The following is a 19,647-nucleotide window of genomic DNA, read 5'->3' as shown; positions in this document are numbered from 1 at the left end:
AAGAAAGAAAGAAAGAAAGGGGAGGGAGGGAGGGAGGGAGAGAGGGAGGAAGGAAGGAAGGAAGGAAGGAAGGAAGGAAGGAAGGAAGGAAGGAAGGAAGGAAAAAAACATGTTCTCAGTAACTGGAAATTAGAACATATCTCCTTCCAATCTTTAAATATTTTGCCATTAAATCCTCATATTCAGATAGAATTGAAATTGATGGCTTGGAAGTACACACGAGGCACCTGTGATCACACATAAAGCACATGTTAACACACACAGGGCAGCTTTGATCATATATAGGAATGGGTAAGCACATACAGGGCACCTGGAATCACACATAGAGTACATGTAAGCATAGACAGGGCACCTGGAAGTACTCACAGGGCACCTGTGAATACATAGAGGACATGGGTAGGCACATACAGGGCACCTAGAAGCACACACTAATTTCGTGTGCTTATCGGATGAGTACTGGCATGGCTGGTTTCACCATATAGACTGACATATAGATTAAGCACTCACTCATGTTTTTTCAGAAGCATATGTAAGTCTCAAGTCTTCACCATGTCTCTAGGACCTGACATAGACAGCTCACTAGAAGCTAGTTTACGAATTCACTGTGGAGTTCAGAGCAGGCTGTTCAGTTGTCAGTTGAGCAAACTATAGAACTACCTCAGGCAGGATCACTTACAGTCTCCTGTCTTACCATTTGACATTCTCCATAGTCTAAAGATCACTAACCTCTCAAGTTCAACAAGCTGATTATTAATTGTTGCAGTGAAAATCTTTTTCACATTAAAAGCTGAATCATAGAGAATACAGTCTGATTGGTACACGTCTGAACGCTCCATCTGAGTAGAGCTCCCAGGAGGTTGCCTCAGAAACATATATTGAGGCACACACTGTGTTATCTGTTCATCCATGTATTCAGAGAGTTACAAGGCTCTGTATTGGATGTACTTATTTCTAAAGTAACCTGATAATATTTGTTCTCAAAATGGTCTCCACCTACATACAGGTAGTGCCTTTGTACAGTACTGTTGCCTTTATTCATTATTTATTCTTACCCACTTTCCAATCTGGTTTTGCCTCATCAGTAATTACTCTTCTTTGTGTTTTTGTGTATTTCTGTATTGTGAGTGTGTGTATGTATATGCATAGGAGAAGGGGTAGGCACCCACCTGTGCACATGGAGGCCAGATAGAGGGTATCTGTGCTGTTCTTCATCTCTGCCCACTTGTTCCTTTGAAAAAGGATCTCTCCTTGAGCCTGGGCTTGGGTGTTATTGGTTAGGCTGAAACTCAGCCAGCTCAGTGGTGGTCCTATCCTACTCCCTTATGAATAAGATATGGGTAAGAAGCCCAACTTGTTCCATGCACGGGTCCTGGGATCTGATCTCATGACCGAGCAGCAAGCTCTCATAACCACTGAGCCTTCTCTCCTGTCTCCTGAGTGCTGTTCTTTATCCCACTGTGCTTTCTTTCCTCATATAGATATGTTTAAAAGAACCAAACCTAAGTTTTTCCTTTTATTTGTAAACAAAATGAATTCTGGCATGCTTTAGTTTTGAATGTCTTGTGAATAATCAGAGGCTTTCGAGGGGTTGGAGGATGGGTCAGTCAGTAACATATCTACTGTGCGGACTTGAGGACCTGAGTTCAGATCCCAACACGTATGTGAAATCCAGGTGTGATATCACACATCTGTAACTCCAGCACTGGGAGTCTGGAGACAGGCTAATCCCTGGGGCTTACTGGACAACCAATCTAGCCAATCAGTGCTCTACAGATTTAGAGCGAGATCTCCCTCGTAAAATAAGGTGGAGAACAATTAGAAAGGCACCCACTATCGAACTCTGGCCTCCACTGCATGCCTACGAACACATACATACATACATACATACATACATGCATACATACATACATACACACACAGAGAGAGAGAGAGAGAGAGAGAGAGAGAGAGAGAGAGAGAGAAGAGATTCTAATTGAAATCTAATTGAAGTACAAGTGTCAATTATGAAAGTAATCTATATTTGTTGGACTAAAATAAATCAAATCACAGCTCAAAAAGTCAGGAATAGGCACAGTATAATAACATCAATACACATTACCATGGTGCAGATCCTAACCAAATGGTTGTTAAACTTCACTATTAACACGGTTCCAATCTGGAATCCCAAGGATGTGTGTCCCACCTGCTCATGGCTCACACATAAAAGCATTGCCTCTTTCCCTGGAAAAGGTTCTGCTGTCAATGACAAAGACCACGATGACAAAGTCACTGTGTTCAGAATATTCTGAAAACTGAGAGCCAGAAGGAGGAGCAGCTGGCCAGTCTCAGACGCCATCAAAGGACTGGGACGTCCATTGTGAACGTGTAAATTGATCTCCACACTCCTCCAACATATTAGGATGTCTTGGGTAATTTCTCAGCACTCCCAAATGAAACATTGAAAATGGAGGTGATTCTGAGCAGACTTCTGGGGGCCTCTGTGAGGGTATCTGGTGACTTATTCTCAGACACAGAGTGGGAGTTAGTTGTTCCCTCTCTGTGCCAGTACAGTCATCTGAGTCTGTGCTGTGGGTGAAGAACAGATACTCTAAACTGTCCCGTGACTGAGCCCAGGTGAAGACCAATTAATAAGTAGACACTTTTTGTATCTTTCCCATTTCTGAGTCGAACATAGTTTATAAACTACGATCTGCTGCCCGATTTCTGGATTTAACTCTCAATGAGATTCAGCTGGGGCACTGACAGGCTGCAGGAGTTGCCAAGGAATGGTACCTGTCTTAGCTTTTTCCTGTTGCAGTGAAAACATGCCTGAATGGATGCAACTTAAGAGAATGGGTTTATTTGACTCACAAGTCGAGGCTGTAGTCCACCACTACAGAGAAGTCCCAACAACATGAGAGAGCTGGCCACTTCACACCCACAGTCAAAAGCAGAGAACAATGAACTGACATGTGCACGCTCATATCTGAGAACCAACACATGGAGCCTCAGGTCATGGTCTCCTTTTCAGACAGTCTGTGGCTGAGGAGCCCCCAGACTCTTAATGAGCCAGGAAAGGCTAGGTTATATCTGTAATGAACACTATCAATGTATTCCAGGGTTTAAAGCCACCCAAACTTAGTTCCTGTCTGCGCCCTGGAGGTACACAGAGGAGAATGGAGAGTATCATTTCCTGTAGTCCTGGAAGCCACGCCTGGAGCACTGAAGGAAAAGATTAGTTATAGAGAGTCCTGTAATAGCAGTTTTCTATCATCACCCATGCAGATTTTCAGAACTGGCCCTACCGTGCCACAAGGGACAAAACAGCAGCCTTGTGCCTTGTAATGGGGTGGAGAAGAGGGCACTCAAAAGTATTCAGCAAATGATAGTGGTGATGATTGGCCAGGGCTTATCGAAGCAAAAGGAGAAGAAAGGGAAAAATCCCAAACAAACAAAAACAAACCTACTGAGAGTGTAGGAATATTCCAGTAAGTAACGATAACCAGAAGATAAACACTTCTCTCATTACGGCTAAGGAGATTCGTGTTGATGACTGGTAAAAGCAACTGTGGCAAAGCACAAACACAATTTTAATGTTCTCACAGAAGCAAGCATGAAGACCCTATTCCTAGGTGAAGCAGCCCCAGATTCCCCAGTACACGAAGGAGAGAGGGGAGGTCTGAGCATTAAGGAATGGGGCTCGCTCGAACAAGAAATTCAAGGGAACCAGCAGAAACCAGCTCAGATCCTTGAGGGAAAGTGGCGCCCCAGGTCTACAGACAGGAGATTAGTGGCAACCAAGGGCTGAGAACATGGTGGCAGTAGTAGGTAGGGGATATAGGGTCTCCTGTTTGTAAGAGCTGCAGGAGGAAGGGAGGAGGGGAGTCTTGCCCCTTCCTGTGAAGAGATCGCTGGCACACTGGCACATCCCCTGCCATTCTTAGAGAACACTATCCTGGTGCCATTGCCCTGGTGCTGTGTGAACGGCATCTCATCCCAGCACAGGTGTGAGTCAAACCTGGTGGCTGTGTGGACGCCCTCAGCTAGTAAGCAGGTGGCTCAACAAGTTTGCTTTTCAAGGTTTCAAAGGTTACATTCTTAGGACAGTGACTCCTGATGCATCGGGAGACCAAGAACCAGGGACGATAGGAATTCCGATGGGGTGGGTGTGGGGTGTTGAGATTTATATGTAGCACATGGCACCTTTCCTTCCTCTCCCCAAACCAAACAGCACACCCTTGTCTAGTGTCTTACCCGATTTGCTTATTCAGAACTGAAGTCTGCAAGTAGGCCAGGCAGGCTACTGTCGTTAAAGACCCTGGACATTCTTGATCTTTGACATTGAGAACGTTTCTGTTTCTTAGGGTGATTGTAGGCACCTATGGGAACTCCTGGAAAGTTCAGTAACATGTCTAACTCAGTCCCCCTAACATCAAACTCTGTGTTTCCCATACATCCTGTATGTTGTGGATCTAGAGTTTAAGAAGCAAGTGCTTTCTCCTGTTCCCTGGAAGAGTCTCCTCATATGAATAAAAATAAAACCATTCCCAGCTTTCTTTCTAAGAAATAAAGAAGCGTATCCACATGTGACCCACAGCTGCCTCTGTGGGCCTTCGCTGAGGCTGAGGCTGTGGCTGCGGCCCTTCCTTCGGAGGCCTCAGATAAGAGGCACTGTGGTGGCTCTTTAGTATTGTGCAGAACAACAAGTTACATGGGTGGAGACTGGGACTCCTTTAGGGCTGAAAAACTTTCAGAGTCCATCTTTGCCATAGAGGACCTGGGTACAACCCCCAGGTCTAGGGTGTCAGTCCTTTCCACCCAGTACCACAGCCCCTGATTTCATATGCGTCAGGGGAAAAAAATTGAATTATCCATACTGAGATGTACCATGAGGATAAACCACACAATGGGTTGCAGAGATTTGTTCCAAAACAGTGTACACGTGCCTCGTAAGTAACTTTGGGTGGAGAACCTGTAGAAATGATAACATTGGAAGAGATTAGAGTCAGCGAAGCATGTGAGTGTGATCCATTTCACCTGTCATTTTTATCATTCGTGATGCAAGCAGTAAGCAATGTCAGCTCACCTGTGTGGCTCACTCTTTATTTTTGCTGTGCAGCCCTAGTCCTGGGGACTGGGGGCTCATTCTTTCCTTTTTTTTTTTTTTAAAAAAGACTGATTTATTCAATATACATGAGTGTCCTGTCCACATGCATACCAGAAGAGGGCATCAGTGGGGCTCATTCTTAATTTTGATAAGCATTGTTCATTCAAAAACATCTTGTCACAGATTTTTCTTTGTTGTGGTTGATTTTAAAAAAAAAAAACCTGTAAGCTTAATTAAAGAGATATAAGTAATTTTTAAAAACTTTTTATTGATTCTTTGTGAGTTTCCCATCATGCATCCCGGTCTCACTCATCTCCCCATCCCTCCATATCCACCCTCCACCCTTGCAGCCTGCCCCAAAAGAAAAAAAAAGAAGTAAAAATAAAAGATAAATAAACATCTCACCACGAAAGCTGCCGTGTGTCACAGTGTGTCACACAGTCGACCCTTTTGCCCAAACATCTTTACTTACAAATGTGCACTGCAGTGAGTCAATGGTCTGGTTCGAGGCCTCTGGCTTCTGCTACAACATCAGTACGGGATCCTCACTGGGACTCCGCTCTGATATCCTGTTGCTGCCCTGCGTCATGGAGATCCTTCAGCTTTGGTTCTGCAGGACTGGCCCCTTCATATGCTTCAGCCCCCTTTTATTCCTCCAAACCCCTTCTCAAATCCATGGCCTCCTAATCTTTAAGTATTATTGTTTTATATATATATATGCACACACACACATATTTATAAATACAATCTGTTCATTTAGTGTTGTTAAAGTGAATATAGGTTTAGAGTTGACCTTGGGATCGGTGAGCCCATTGGGTTCTCATAGCTGGGGAAGATTTATTCTCTTCTCTCAGGTGTGTATAGCTTTTCTTCTGGTGGGACTTCGTGAGGTTTCTTGCATCCAGGTTGGCATGTCAACTGTTGTCATTGTTCAGGTCCTGTTTAGGTGGCCATGCTGTTGAGATTTTGTGGGTGTGGCTTCCCTGCCACGTATAGAATGCACTGTCTTCAGCCGGATTCCTGAGCCACTGGCTCTTCCAGTCTTCCCTCTCCTTCTTTCATGGTGTCCCCTGAGCCTTTGGAATAAGATCTACACAGATATTTCTTTGTGTGTTCTTACATAGTGAAGGGTTCACTGCTCTTGTTTCATAGTTTAAGTGTCTCCAAGGGAGCTTGGCAACCCTGCTTCATGGTGAGCGGGCAGTGTGAACCATGGGTAGCTTGGCACGCTGTTCTCTTCATGAAGAGCAGGCACTGTGTATGGTGGGTAGCTTGGCAACCCTGCTTCATGAGCAGTAGGCAGTGTGTATTGCATAGCTTGGAGCAATGCTCTCTTCGTGGAGAGCAGTTGGTGTGCTTCCTGTCCAGGAGTTAGCTGAAGCTCTTTGATGTCAGATACTAGAACCTCTGGTGCTTCTGGGGCTGGCCTTTGTTTGAGTAATGGAGCCACCCACTAAAAAGTGTATGAAAATCCCTGTGTGTCCCCCAGCTGTCACTGGCCACCCTTCCTGCCCTCCAAGCCCTCTTTCTTCGGGTTCTTGTCTGTAAGATTGGGAGTTTAGCCTTGAGGTTGTTGCTGACTGCTCAAAAAAGTAAGCCTCAAGTCTTCAAATAACCTTTGATTCATGCTGACTTAGAGAATAGAAGCTTCTGGAGGGTGGAGGCTGTAGTCAACTTATGATGACATCATCGTTAAATATGTCATGATGGTGAAAGGCTCATGGTCATCTCAATGGACAGGAAATCACCTACTAAGAACCACCAAGTGGACTTACATTGTACAGTCCCCAGCCCTGTGTTTTCCTCTAATCCTGAGGCAGATCCTACATTTAAGAGGTGTTCTTCCCTCCTGAACCTGGGATACTCAACCCCTCAACCCAGAGCTCTGGGAAGAGCAAAGGCTTAGGAGTCGCCAGATGTGCTGGGACTGTCCACTGACTCAGTTTCTTCTGCTAGTTCTCTGAAGAACCTGAAATAAGGATTCAGACCCAAGGCCTAGGACAAGGTGTACTTATTAAGCCCCCGGGTACAGTGGGCTGTTGTTAGACTCCTTATATCAAGTCTCTTGAACCCACTGTCTTGCATATACATTTAAAAATAATTGAACCTACTTCATTTCAGCCTGGGATGTCAGCAGTGACAAACTGATACAAAATATAGTTGTTATACTCAAAATCCTGCATAGAAACGTGAGCTTTAAAAATGAGTGGTGGCAGTTCACATTGGAAAGGGCTTCATGTCATTTTGAAGCATCTCTGTGTGACATCAGTAGCTATGAGTAATGGGTGAATGAGTGGTCCCTTACAAGTAAACGCCTCTTAAATGTGTACGCATATGTATGTGTGTGTGTGTGTGTATATATATATATATATCCAAATATATCCATATATATATATATTATATATATGTATATATATCTCCAAATCCCACTCATCTCCCATATACATTTATAACATACATACACATGTATGTATATATATATATGTGTGTGTGTGTATGTGTATGTGTGTACATATATATACATATATATATATGTATATATATATCCCCTAACACTAATAGCACCCAGCATTGAATGCTTACATGTGCTAATGCCTACATGTATATAGCATCTAACTGGATCTTCAAAATAATAATTAGTATTAGTATCCTTGTACTGCTGATGATAAATCCAAGTCTCATAATGGTTCAAAACACATTGAGTGAATATATGTGTGTGTGTGTGTGTGTGTGTGTGTGTGTGTGTGTATGTATGTGTGTGTGTGTGTTGAGCAAAATACCATATCTCTACCATATCTCTAATGTGACCCTGCTGGATGTTCACCTGAAACTCGGTCTCCATTTGGGAGACTGTTAGCACCACATTTTATAGCATAGTTATTTATAAAGCCTTTCTTTTTCTTGGCAATTTAAAATAAAAATTCACCTTGTAGAAATATAACAGAAAGGTACCAGGAAGACTTGTAAAGGCAATGTAGCTCATCAGAGAGAACTCTTAACATAGCCTGCCTGCCTGTGGATGACCATTAAGGCCTTGGTAGAATGGAAGAATGGAGAGATGGTTAGAGAAAGCATCACTTCAACTTGGTGGGAGGCAAGGAGTACAGTGTTCATAGCTGAACCTTGGATGATACCTTTTTTGATGAGAGCGTTGCTAGGCAACAGGCCCCTAAACAAACAAATGTTACACAGGCAACTCCCTACCCTTTTGTCACAAATCAGAGTCTGTCCCATTTGGATATTATAGAAATATGACAAAGTAGAGTAGCAAGCAAAGTGTGGAAAAAGGGACCACTCGAGATTCTGTGTCTATTAAAGTTCTAAAGAAAGAAACACTGTCCCGACAGAGAGCAGATGAAAGCTACCTTCACCCAGAGTGGAAAGAATTTGGGGAAATAATGAATCAACTTCAAAATCATGAGCATGCACCATGTTGTAACACAGTAAATCGTTAAATAATTGTAGATATATCAGAACTCATAGAGAACTCCATTTTTAATTACTGGGTTTTATTGTATAGAGGCTACAATTTATTAAATTGTGTTTTTAAAAAAAAATGTAACAATCTGGAATAGCATGTCAGATCTTTTGTTTCTGACTCGGACTAGGCAAAAGCCTGATAACCTTTGGCATCAGAAAAGAAACACAGCTACAGAGCAGGAGGTTACATAAAAGAACAGTAGCCACAGACATCATGTGCATGAGTTGGCAGGACTCAGCTCGATGCATTCCATCTAAGATACGGCTCTCCGTCTCTCGAGGTCTTTGGACACCCAGAAAGTGGGTCATCTTTCAGAATATCTGCGTCACTGCAGAGACGAAGCTAGTAAATGAAAGACCAGCTGGGTTCGCTCTACACTGTAACAAAATACTTACCTGCTTGGCAGTCCTGTTAATCTTTCCATTCACTGTGCAGGGAAGGATAGTGGTGGTGTGGTCCTGATTGCTTCCCCTTGTTACCAGAACTTCATATTCTTCTGACAGCTGCTTACACAGTTTGAACATTAAACTTACACTTAGGAAAAGCAGAGTTGAGTCACGGCTTTGTCCCAAATCTCAAGAATTTTGATGTTGAATAAAGGATGCTTACAATGAGTTGTAATTGGAGTGAACTGGAGTGTCGAAGCAATTATTTTAACAATAATACAATTTTGCCTAAACTAGTGATTGAAATAAGGGATTTTTAGGGACTAGAGTTGGGTATTACATAACAGAAAGCCAACTTAAGTGAACTTGAACCATGGAGACACTTGCTGGCTCATGTGTCTTTAGTTCTAGGTCCAGCAGGATTCAGAGGTACCCTAGCCAGGCTCTAAGCAAGTCATGAAAACTGCTCGCCCCTCTCTCCACCCTGACCAGCTATCTGCATTCTTAGCCTGATTCCCCATGGATGTAGGTATCTGCTAAAAGCTATTTGGGCCCACTATCTTGTCATTAAGTTTTTGAGGTGAGAGAGAGAGAAAGTTTCTTTGGGTATCTCTGAATTAAGGGAAGTGGGGGACCTTTTTCTGGAATGTTTTGATCATTGGTCCAAACTGAGCCACAGGCTCATTCTCTCATTAGCTCAGATTGGGACATATGCCCATTTTCTAATTTGTTCAAATTAAGACTCAGATTTCTTGTTGGCCCAGGTTGGGTAACATGCCCATTTCTCATTGGTTCAATTAGGATACATGCCCAGTCAGAGGATACTGTTACCTTGAGAAGATCATGCCTCCCCTGTAACTAGAAGCAGAGACAGCTCCACTGAGAACATGGTTTGATGGTCGTGGGGGGGGGGGGGCATCTGTGTACATAAAGAGGAAGGGGTCAGTTATGAGATAGTCAGGTACACTGGTATTTCATTTAAATCTATCAGTTTTAAGTAGTATTTCTTGTTATAAGGTCAATATGTTTTTAAATTTTTATTCTTGAGTATGCATGTGAATGTGTATGCACATTTTATGGAGGCCAAAAGTTAACCCTGGATGCCATTCTTCAGGAGTCATTCACCACCACTACCCCTGCCTTTTTTTAAAAGACAGAGTCTTTTTTCTGACCTGGAGCTCAAGCATAGGCCTCCCAGCACTGGAATCGCAAGAATACTACAGCACCAAATCCAGCTTTTTTATGTGGGTTCTGGGAAACGGAGTTCAGATTCTTGTGCTCACCGTGAACTATCACCAAATCAACGATCTCCCCAGACCTAGCTGTTTTTAAAAGGATATTTATAGGAAGAAAAGAAGGAGGAGGAAGAGAAAGAGGAGGAGGAAGAGGAGGAGGAGGAGGAGGAGGAGAAAGAAGAAGACAAAAATTCACTCTAGTCCCACTAACTTATAAGAACTACAAATGAGATGATTAATCTCTTTCAATCAAAGAGATAAAAGTATTTTATATCTAGCAGTTAAAATGCAGAGATTGGACTTCAGCCTCCAGATTCATGTACTCACTGTTGAGGTATCATCCTGGGGTCAGATTTTCAATTGTTTCTTTTCTAATAGTTAAAGTTGGTCTATGCAAGTTCTTCCAGCATTAGCCCTACAACTCCCGGGCCAGCCAATGAGAACTCATAAGCCACACCCAGCTTCCTATGTCTCTATAAATAAAGGTTTGTTAGAATCTATGTGTATTGTCTCCGTGCCACTTCCACACCACAGTGGCAAAGTCAGTAGTTTTGAGAGAGAATTGGAAGCTTGCAAATCCCAATATAGCCACTGTGTGGCCCTTTGCTAAGGGACATCTGCTGATCTCGACTGTCTTTCACCATCTGATGTCATCATTCTTTGCTCACATGTCGACTGGATATCTGTCAAAAAGAAACAGACATCTATGGAGCTGGGGACAACCAGGGGAGAGATGCCCCATTGTTACCAGTTAGAGATAATTACAGATTGTGAATGGCTGATCCAGATGTGTACAATCTGTGATCTCCTTTAATTCTGAGGTGCTAGTTTTGGGCTGGGCAAAAAGATGTAGTGGACAGGAATCATAGCTGTAGGCAGCATACAAGGCTGGAGAAGCAATAAAAAGAGCTCCTGCATATTGACTTTGAAAATCCTATCTCCAGCGTGCAGATGTAGAGACAGTGAAGTGACAGTAGAAGTGAACACCGCTGAGCAGAGGGAAGCCTTTCAGGTGGGAAGTCTGACCTGAAAGAAATATTGACTCCTGTTATTTAACCCTTGTGGTCCTGAGCTTGGTTTTGGTTTGTTTGTTTGTTTGTTTGTTTTTTCATTTATCAACTTGAATTCATAAAAATACTTTGATGATAATTAAATGAAATACTTCATGTGCTTAGTCCAGAATTTAACATACACACACACACACACACATATATACATATATATATATATGTTGCCATTCATATCCTTTCCCACATATTGGTCATTTTAATGTGGATAATGTTTCTGGCTGTCAGGAATTGCTGGGTGTTTTCGTGTTTCTTGGTCTCTTATCCAAAGAATAAGAAATAAGGGCTCGCATAGATTTTCAAAAGAAGCAAGGGAAGTTTATTTTCAGCAAAGAGACAAAGAGATAGTATGGATGAAGAGCTACGGCCCTCAACATTAACAACAGGCCACATGAGTAAAGGTACTCTGGGCTCTGGTCATTGTTTGGCACTCTTTTGGTGGGCTTCATAAAAATGAGGAGTTGGTTAATAAGGGGTGTAGCTTGAGTGCTTCTCTATTTTGACTGGTAGAATAGATTATATAATCATTTCTGTACTGCACATGTCTCTTCCCATAATTCATCTGGTTTCAATATTTACATATCTGATCATGCACAGCATAAGATGGTCAATAGAAGCTTCTCCCTAAAAGGTTACTAAAAGGCACTGGCCAATGCACCCCAAACTGGTTCAGCCAAGATTGACCCTTCTGTTCTTCATACCTGAATATATGTAAATATATTCCAATAGAAACTGTCTAAATTTCACCCATAACATGGATGGAGAACCTTCCACCATTGTTCAGAGATGAAGATATAGGTGGGGAGCTGAGAGGTCCTAAGGTTACTAGGTCAAAATATGTGTATATGAATAGTATGTGATGTGGAGGAACTGGGCTGCCAAGTGCATTATTACAAGAGCCAAGGATACATAAACCAAAACCAAGTGGGAATCTCGGCATGCTAAACTGTCTCCTTTGCTTGGCTACCTCAGACAATATATAGAAACTCCTTAGGAAACATTGTGTCAATGAACCATTAAAAAATACACTGTTGTCATCTGTTCCTGCTTGTCTTCTATGTAATTCCCTAGCCTCACTTTGAAACAGTAAGGATGAGAATAGATAAAATACCCAAACCACGTAGACAAGAAAGTTTCTATCTGGCTTACAATTCCAAGTTACAATCCATCAATCTAGGGGAAGTCAGGACAGGACCTCAACCAGCTGGTCATATCATATCCACAGTCAAGAGAAGATAGAATACATGTGTCCTTGCTTGGTCCTTGGCTTCCTTTCTGTCCTCTCCCATAGTCCAGGGTCCAGCCCATGAAATGATGTCACTTACATTCACAGTGAATCTTCCCACCTTGATTCACAATCAGTCTCCCACAGGTGTATCTATAGGCCAACCTGATCTAGAAATTTCCTTACTAAAACTCTCTTTGCATGTGCTTCCAGATTATATTGAGTTGACAGTTGGTCTAAACAGCATAACACCTTTAAGTTTAGAAGGTTTCTTTAAGAGGAAAGTGAGGGTGCTGTCTGGAGAGATACACAGTGATGTGAAGAAACTGATCTGAAGCAGCTTAGCATCAGTCCTGGGTTTATTATCCTCAGATGTTTACCTGAGCTGACCGCATCTTTGTGGATCTGACGTATTGAAAATGCTGGAAGACAAACTCCTGCCCAGGTCTGAAGATAGAACTTGGAAGGGCCCAGAAGTTCAGGAAGATACCTTTAATGTTTTATAGTTTATTAAGTTTACACTGTGCATGTGTGTCCTGATATATAACGCAACTGAAGCCTGTCTTTCTTGCCTAGATCACGGTTACAGATGAAGAAGTCAGTAACCCATCCTGTTTAGACCTCATAAGAACTCCCCAAATGAGGAAATGCACACTCATTCTTATGTTTGCTTGGTAAGTTGACTCAGGCTGGATTTCAAAGCTGATGTCAAGTGCATGGTCATTTCCTTTTGTGTACAGGCTTCCCTGCTCCCTCTTACGTTGCTGTCCTGGTGTCCTGATGCCCACAGGTTCACAAGCGCTGTGGTGTATCAAGGACTTGTCATGCGCCTGGGACTCATCGGAGGCAACCTCTACATAGACTTCTTTATCTCAGGACTTGTGGAGCTGCCTGGAGCTCTCTTGATCCTTCTGACCATTGAGCGCCTCGGACGACGCCTTCCCTTTGCGGCAAGCAATGTAGTGGCAGGGGTGTCATGTCTGGTCACTGCATTTTTACCAGAAGGTAATCTTCCTTCACATTTAGTTGACAGTTCCCAAAGAACTTGACAAAAATTGTAAATGATGACATATGGAGGAGAGGGTAGGGGTCACCTGTCTTTATGAGCTGTGTGTGCTGTTCCTTCAAAAGCTTGCCCCCAGGCATGCTGGTTAATGTCGTTCTGTTTTCTATTTTATGAATATAAAAGTTGACAAGATGTTTACATTGATGCTTCTCTTTACTGAAACGTTGGGTTTGTTTATTGATGAAAAGGTGATTGTGCTGCTCTAGGACACAGTGATGTGATGTGGCTAATATTGTTTAACATATTTCCCAAGCATCTGCCATCCTGTGCCCCAGGTTAGGGACAGAAGGAAGGTGTTACTCTTGGTTTCATATTGTTCATAGCCTATTAAGAGACATGAACGTTTAAATGATGTCGGAACAATAATGTGGTAAATTAATAGAATTGACAAAGGGGGGAGGGGAATGGAGAGGATGGGGGAGAGGGAAGTACTGTGGAGACCCAAGGGAGGAGTCAGAGTTCTTCACTAACAGCCCCTTTCTTCCTACCCATTATTTTCCCCAAATCATGGGAAGTTTTGTGAGTTTAGTAACTACGGCTTCTGTGTTATTGCTAGAATCTGTATGAGGAAGCCAAAGGCTGGCCAGGCTCCAGCATGACTTGGTACTGACTATAAGCTTCTGAAAAGGGGGCTGTGAGCTGCTTACACCTGCAGCAGTTTGGCTGGAAGGAGAGATGTCAGAGCCTAGCTTCCAGTTGGTAAAGTCTAGCTGGGATGGGAAAGACTGTTCCTTTCCGAGATGCTGCGGAGGTCAGTATTCTGGAGCTTGAGGGCTGATGGGTAGAGTTGAAGAGGAGGAAGAAGAAAGGATGGCCAAAGACTCCAGATGCTCAGTGAACAGCACACAGCTGGAGCTACAAAGAGGAAGCCACTGAAACTCCCCCAGCATGGTGTGAACCAGAGCACAGGAGTCGTTTCTGTCTTCTGGGTGTGCAGTGAAGGTTGTGTAGGAAGCCAGGTTCTTTCTGTACAGTCTCTGTGCCTACAAAGGAAGCAGTCTGTCTTTGAGAAAAGCAAGGATCAGGAGAGGCACTGCTAATGTTGAAGACATCAGAGCAGACACTCACGGCAGACACCATTAATTAGACAATGGTTTACAAATTCCCATGATAGCACGTAGAGAAAACAGAGAGCAGATTCTTGGGTAAAACTACAGATGTGCCAGTCCTGAGAACAGGAAATGAAATCGATGTGCAAATCCATCCCCCTGTGATGGCTGATGAGAAGCAGAAACTAGGGTTTCTCTCATTTTCCTCAAGTGCATCGGATTCTCAGGGCGGCAGGGATACAGTCTCCACCAGCTGGTTGGTTGGACGGCAGACACTTCCCCTCCCGTCTGGAGGCTGACATCTAAGTGCACAGTGTAGGGCAGTTCCTCCTACAACCTCTGAGCTAGGAGCCCTTCTAGCCTCTTTCTGTTCCCCTCGTCATTTCTTGGTGTCTCTCCAATCTCTGCTTCTGTCTTCATGTGACCCTCTCCTTCTCGGTCTCTATCCCCAAATAGGATCAGATTCCATGTAAGTGTGAGTTCAGAGAAACACAAATAGCCCACTAAATAGTTAGTGTAGCTTAAAGGCTATGGAGGCTGGGGCTGGAGACATGGCTCAGCCGTTAGCAGCACCGCCTGCTCTTCCAGAGTCCTCAGTTCCCAGCACCCACATCGGGTGGCTCCCAACCACCCGTAACTCCAGCTCCGAGGTATCTGATGCCCACCTCTGATCTACACACACACACTCTCACACACACACACACACAGAGGGGGGAGGAAAGAGATTTTTATTAAAAGAGCTACATAAGCTGAATAATAGGCATCCATCATGTGTATCTATTTAATATTGGTTAATTAATTAATTGATTTCTGGCCACTAAACATGGAAAGGGATACAGAGGAACAATAGAAACATAATTTCTTCACTCAGAGGCCTGCAATTTCAATTGAAAGTTGAAAGCTTAAGAATGCTGTAGACTTCTATGCTTCGGAACTCTCCCTCCCTCCTTCCCATTTTGTGTGCGCATTTATGTGTGTGCAGGTGCACATGTGGGTATGGGTGTTCCCACCCACATGCAGACCAGAGGTTGGCACCGATGTCTACCTGTTTCTTAGGACAGGGTGTCTCACTTAGCCTGCAGTTCGTTAAGGAGGCAAGGAGGCTTGGCCATGAGCCCCAGGGCTCCCTGTCTGCACTTCCCCAGGGCTGGGGTTTCCACGCCACCACACTTGGCTCTTTTGTGTGGGTTCTAGGGGTCAAACCCTGGACTTCATGTCTTTCTACTCACAGGTCTGTTATGATTGGATGGGTCAGAATAAGTTTCAAACTCCCAAACTGAATCCTGTATATGAATAGAGGCTCCTCCCTTGAGCAAGCATGTCTTCCAATTTAAAGGGCTCTTGGCCTTGACTCCAGGGACAGACTGTGACGTTAACCTTAGAAAGCCTTGCCTCTCAGCGGAGCTTGATGTCACCATAGGTCCCTGGCTAACATGCTGATGAGCCTTATGGAGAGATCTGCTCTGGAAATTACTTCTCTGGAAACCTTTCTTTTTATGATCTGAGGATGAACTCACGAAAAGAAAAGATCTTCCCGACTGCTTCTTCTTTTAGGATTCTTGGTATAGAAAGAAAACTTCTGAATTCCGGAGCCTGGAAAGTAGGCACTCTCTCTGTGCACACCCATCTTCAGTTGTGTCTACTCAGTGTGACTACGGACCCAGCAGTAGGGCAAGTCTTTCTTTCAGACAAGATTATTTTTGACTTTTACTTCTAAGTGAAAAACTCTGCATACCCTAATTTACATATCCTTGTTAGGACTTCTCTCTAGACTTTATTTCGGAGCAGATGGTATATCCAGGGGAAAGTGAACGTTACATATTTTTATATTCTGCATCTTTTCTTTAAACGCTAAGCTTCAAGATTCTAGCTGCCTGAGCAAATCCTCCCATGGAGGGAGATCATCTCTCTGTGTTCTCTGACATGACCATGGAAAATGGCTTAAGTGTAGTGGTCATCTTTCATCTATGTGAGCATGTGTGGGAAGAAAGAGGGGAGACAAGAGGAGAGGAGGGAAGAGGGAGAGCGGGGTGGGGGTGTCTTTTGTAGACCAGGCTAGCCTCAAACATGCTATATAGCTGAGTATGACCTTAACTTTGTAATCCTCCTACCTCCACCTCCTGAGTACTGGGATATCAGATGCATACCACTATGTCCAGTTTGTATGTGTTTGGGATAGAACCCAGGGCTTTGTGCATACTGGGCAAGTGCTTTACTAGTGAGCTGTGTCTGCCATCCTTGATATATATTTTTTTAAGTTTAGTTTGATCTTTACCATCAAAAAAAGTGTCTGTTATCAGGACAATCAATCAGGACTTTCTTCTCCATACATAGCTACACATAATTTACATCTGTTAATAAACTGTTTTCAAATTACTATAGCTAATGCCTTTGGGGCTTCACACACACACACACACACACACACACACACACACACACACACACAATCAATCAAAAGTTCGATCTCAGTATCCTGTACAGGAAAGAGTTGAAAGTCTTTAAGGTCAACAGCTTGTATGTAGGGCAGACCATTTCTCCTACCAGGGGGTCAAACTGATAAAGCTTCCTTTTTTACTGAATTGACTAGTTATTTTTGAGTTAACCATATACATTTTTAATGATGGTGGTAGTAGTGGTGTGTGTGTGTGTATAGAAAGAACATGCATGTGTTTTAATTTGGTTTCTTAGTTTTAATTTTTTTTCCTATGGAACAATTTAAGCCTCAGTTCTAAACCTTAAAAGATACTGAACTTACTGATGGGACTCACAATAGCAACCTTGCTATGGCAAAAACAAAGTCTGCCTGATGCACCTACCCTGGATAGTAGTTGCCATGGAAGCAGACAGCCTCCTCTGTGGCCCATCAGCTGCGACCCAAGGCATCTGGCTGAGCCCCCACTTTCCATCTCCAGCAGCACCTGCTCACTGACAGACAAGGGTGGAATGCATTTCCTAGTCCCCTCCTGGCTCTCATGAAAAAGCAGCGCCTAAATAAAACACATGTTTACAGCTGCTGTGTGCCAGAGCAGGTGGCAGCCCAGTACATGAGCTCAGCGCTGACCTACCTCATTCCTTGATTTAACTACTGCTGGGACAGCTGGAGGTATCCCATTCCCTAATACATCAAGAGCACTGGGAAGTCCTCGGCCAGCTTGCCACTAAATCTTAATTAACTGGAGCTTCCCAGCAACGATCTGGGCTCTTGAAACCTCTATCTCTTGTTTGTCTTTCTGACATTTGTTTGCTGGGTTTTTTTTTTAATTTGTCAAATATTCTCTAGAGTGAGCACACATTGCTGAGCTTATTTTTTTCTTTCATGACTACTTTTCTACCAAAAATAATTATGCCTTGTATAGAGCTATGTTCCTAGAATCTAGCACTCAGAAGAATAACACAGGGTTGAGAGTTCAAGACTAGCTTGGCCATTCTCTCAAAAACCAAGGGCTGCTATATACCTCAGTGGTGAGCATTTATTTGCCATGTATAAGGTCCTGGTTCAACCTTCAGCCCAACCAGATAATATAATGCCTAATTATACCTTCAGGAAGGTGCAATGCTTGCCTAGGAGACAAGAGAATGATCTAGTGCTGTGTGAACTTGTGCGTCCAGAGATGCTAGTACAACTTGCTGTGTATTGACTAACAGATATAGTCTATTCAGTCCCTTGACCTCTTACAGGTCCTCTAGGATAGGATGACATAGTTGCATAACTCTTTTGTTGCTTTGTTTTGTTTTTGAGACAGTTTCTCTTTGTAGCCCTGGTTGTTTTGGAACTGAGCTTTGTCCAACTCACAGAGAACTGCTTGCCTCTGCTTCCCAAGTGTTGGGCTTAAAGGTGTGAGTTGCCATGTCTGACTCATTTCATAGCTCTTAAGATATTCAGAGGCCTGGATTTTTAGAATTAAAATGATGAATTCTATCTGCCCTTAAAACAAAAGAAAGAAAATGTTTCCTGGAGTGTATTTGCCATGTCCCACTATTACTATAGAGGACAGGAGGTTTCTTGATCCAGCGATAGCAGTTGGTCCTAAATCAGTTTATTTTTTTTTTTAATGAGCCAGTGTGTGTATCCAGATTTGGCTCTCTCTTGATAACTTCCTGGAGGAGGTATCATGGCTGAGGATTAAGGCAATGAATGACACCCACTATGGGGAGAACACAGAACTGAGGTCTCTTTCCAAATGCCCCACTTCTCAAAGTCTTGTTTCTCATGGGAAACCAGCTTAGCTGAGAACAGCTTTCTGGACCTCTGCAGAGTGAAGATGGACATCTGACTGTAACCATGGTTTTCAAGGGGACAAAGGGAGACATCCTTCGGGATCAAGGCCAGTGGCCTTGGGCTCTCTAGGAAAGCATTCCTGGAACGTTATTTTGGTGCGGTGACTGCTCAGCAACCCGGTCATTAGTTGTATTTTTACAGCCTTTCCCTACTCAAAAAAGCACCTGCTATATAATAAATGTTCGCTTTCAAGTTGACAATAGTGAAATCTGTTTAAAATATAACATTGCCATTTGTGCTTAAATCACCAAGGAGTTAAGTTGGAGGAACCCAATGAATATTTTTCATTGTTTTGTAAAACATTGATGAGATCAGACCATTACTCATCCCTTACAAACATTCCATTTACAGGGATACCATGGCTGAGGACCACAGTTGCCACCCTGGGAAGACTAGGGATAACCATGGCCTTTGAAATTGTTTATTTGGTAAATTCAGAGTTGTACCCAACGACATTACGGTAATTCTGACTTATATTATTGCCATTTCTTCTAAATACCTGTAGCCAAATGTTTCTGAGCTTGATGACATAGTAAACTGGGCTCTGTTCAGCCCCTAAATACAATGGGCTTTGAATTGTAGCTTCTGTCTGTTACCTGCTGCATTTGGTGAGGAAAGTCTTGTGACATTATCTGACACAGCCAGAGCTGTGACTTGTGAAAAGATGCTAATGTGGGAATAGGAACCCCAAAGCCTTCTACCCTCCACCTCCTTCTATCTTTCTCTGACATAGTGGCACGTCTCTCACTGGTTACTTCTACCCTCCACCTCCT

The 19,647-nt window shown here is 43.2% G+C and overlaps 1 protein-coding gene across 1 annotated transcript in view; it reads left to right on the top strand.

Annotated features, from left to right (window-relative positions):
- Slc22a3 (solute carrier family 22 member 3) overlaps positions 1 to 19,647 on the top strand; it is an 88,032-nt gene that overhangs the window by 59,353 nt on the left and 9,032 nt on the right. The window contains exons 6-8 of the mRNA XM_028772746.1: positions 13,057 to 13,154; positions 13,271 to 13,485; positions 19,226 to 19,334. Coding sequence (XP_028628579.1) covers positions 13,057 to 13,154; positions 13,271 to 13,485; positions 19,226 to 19,334 — 422 coding nt within the window. The remainder of the gene's footprint in view (positions 1 to 13,056; positions 13,155 to 13,270; positions 13,486 to 19,225; positions 19,335 to 19,647) is intronic.

This window comes from Grammomys surdaster, unplaced genomic scaffold (assembly GCF_004785775.1).
Source record: "Grammomys surdaster isolate TR1022 unplaced genomic scaffold, NIH_TR_1.0 218, whole genome shotgun sequence".
Lineage (NCBI taxonomy): Eukaryota > Metazoa > Chordata > Mammalia > Rodentia > Muridae > Grammomys > Grammomys surdaster.
Note: the sequence above shows the minus strand (reverse complement) of the source record. Positions and strands in the feature narration are given on the sequence as shown.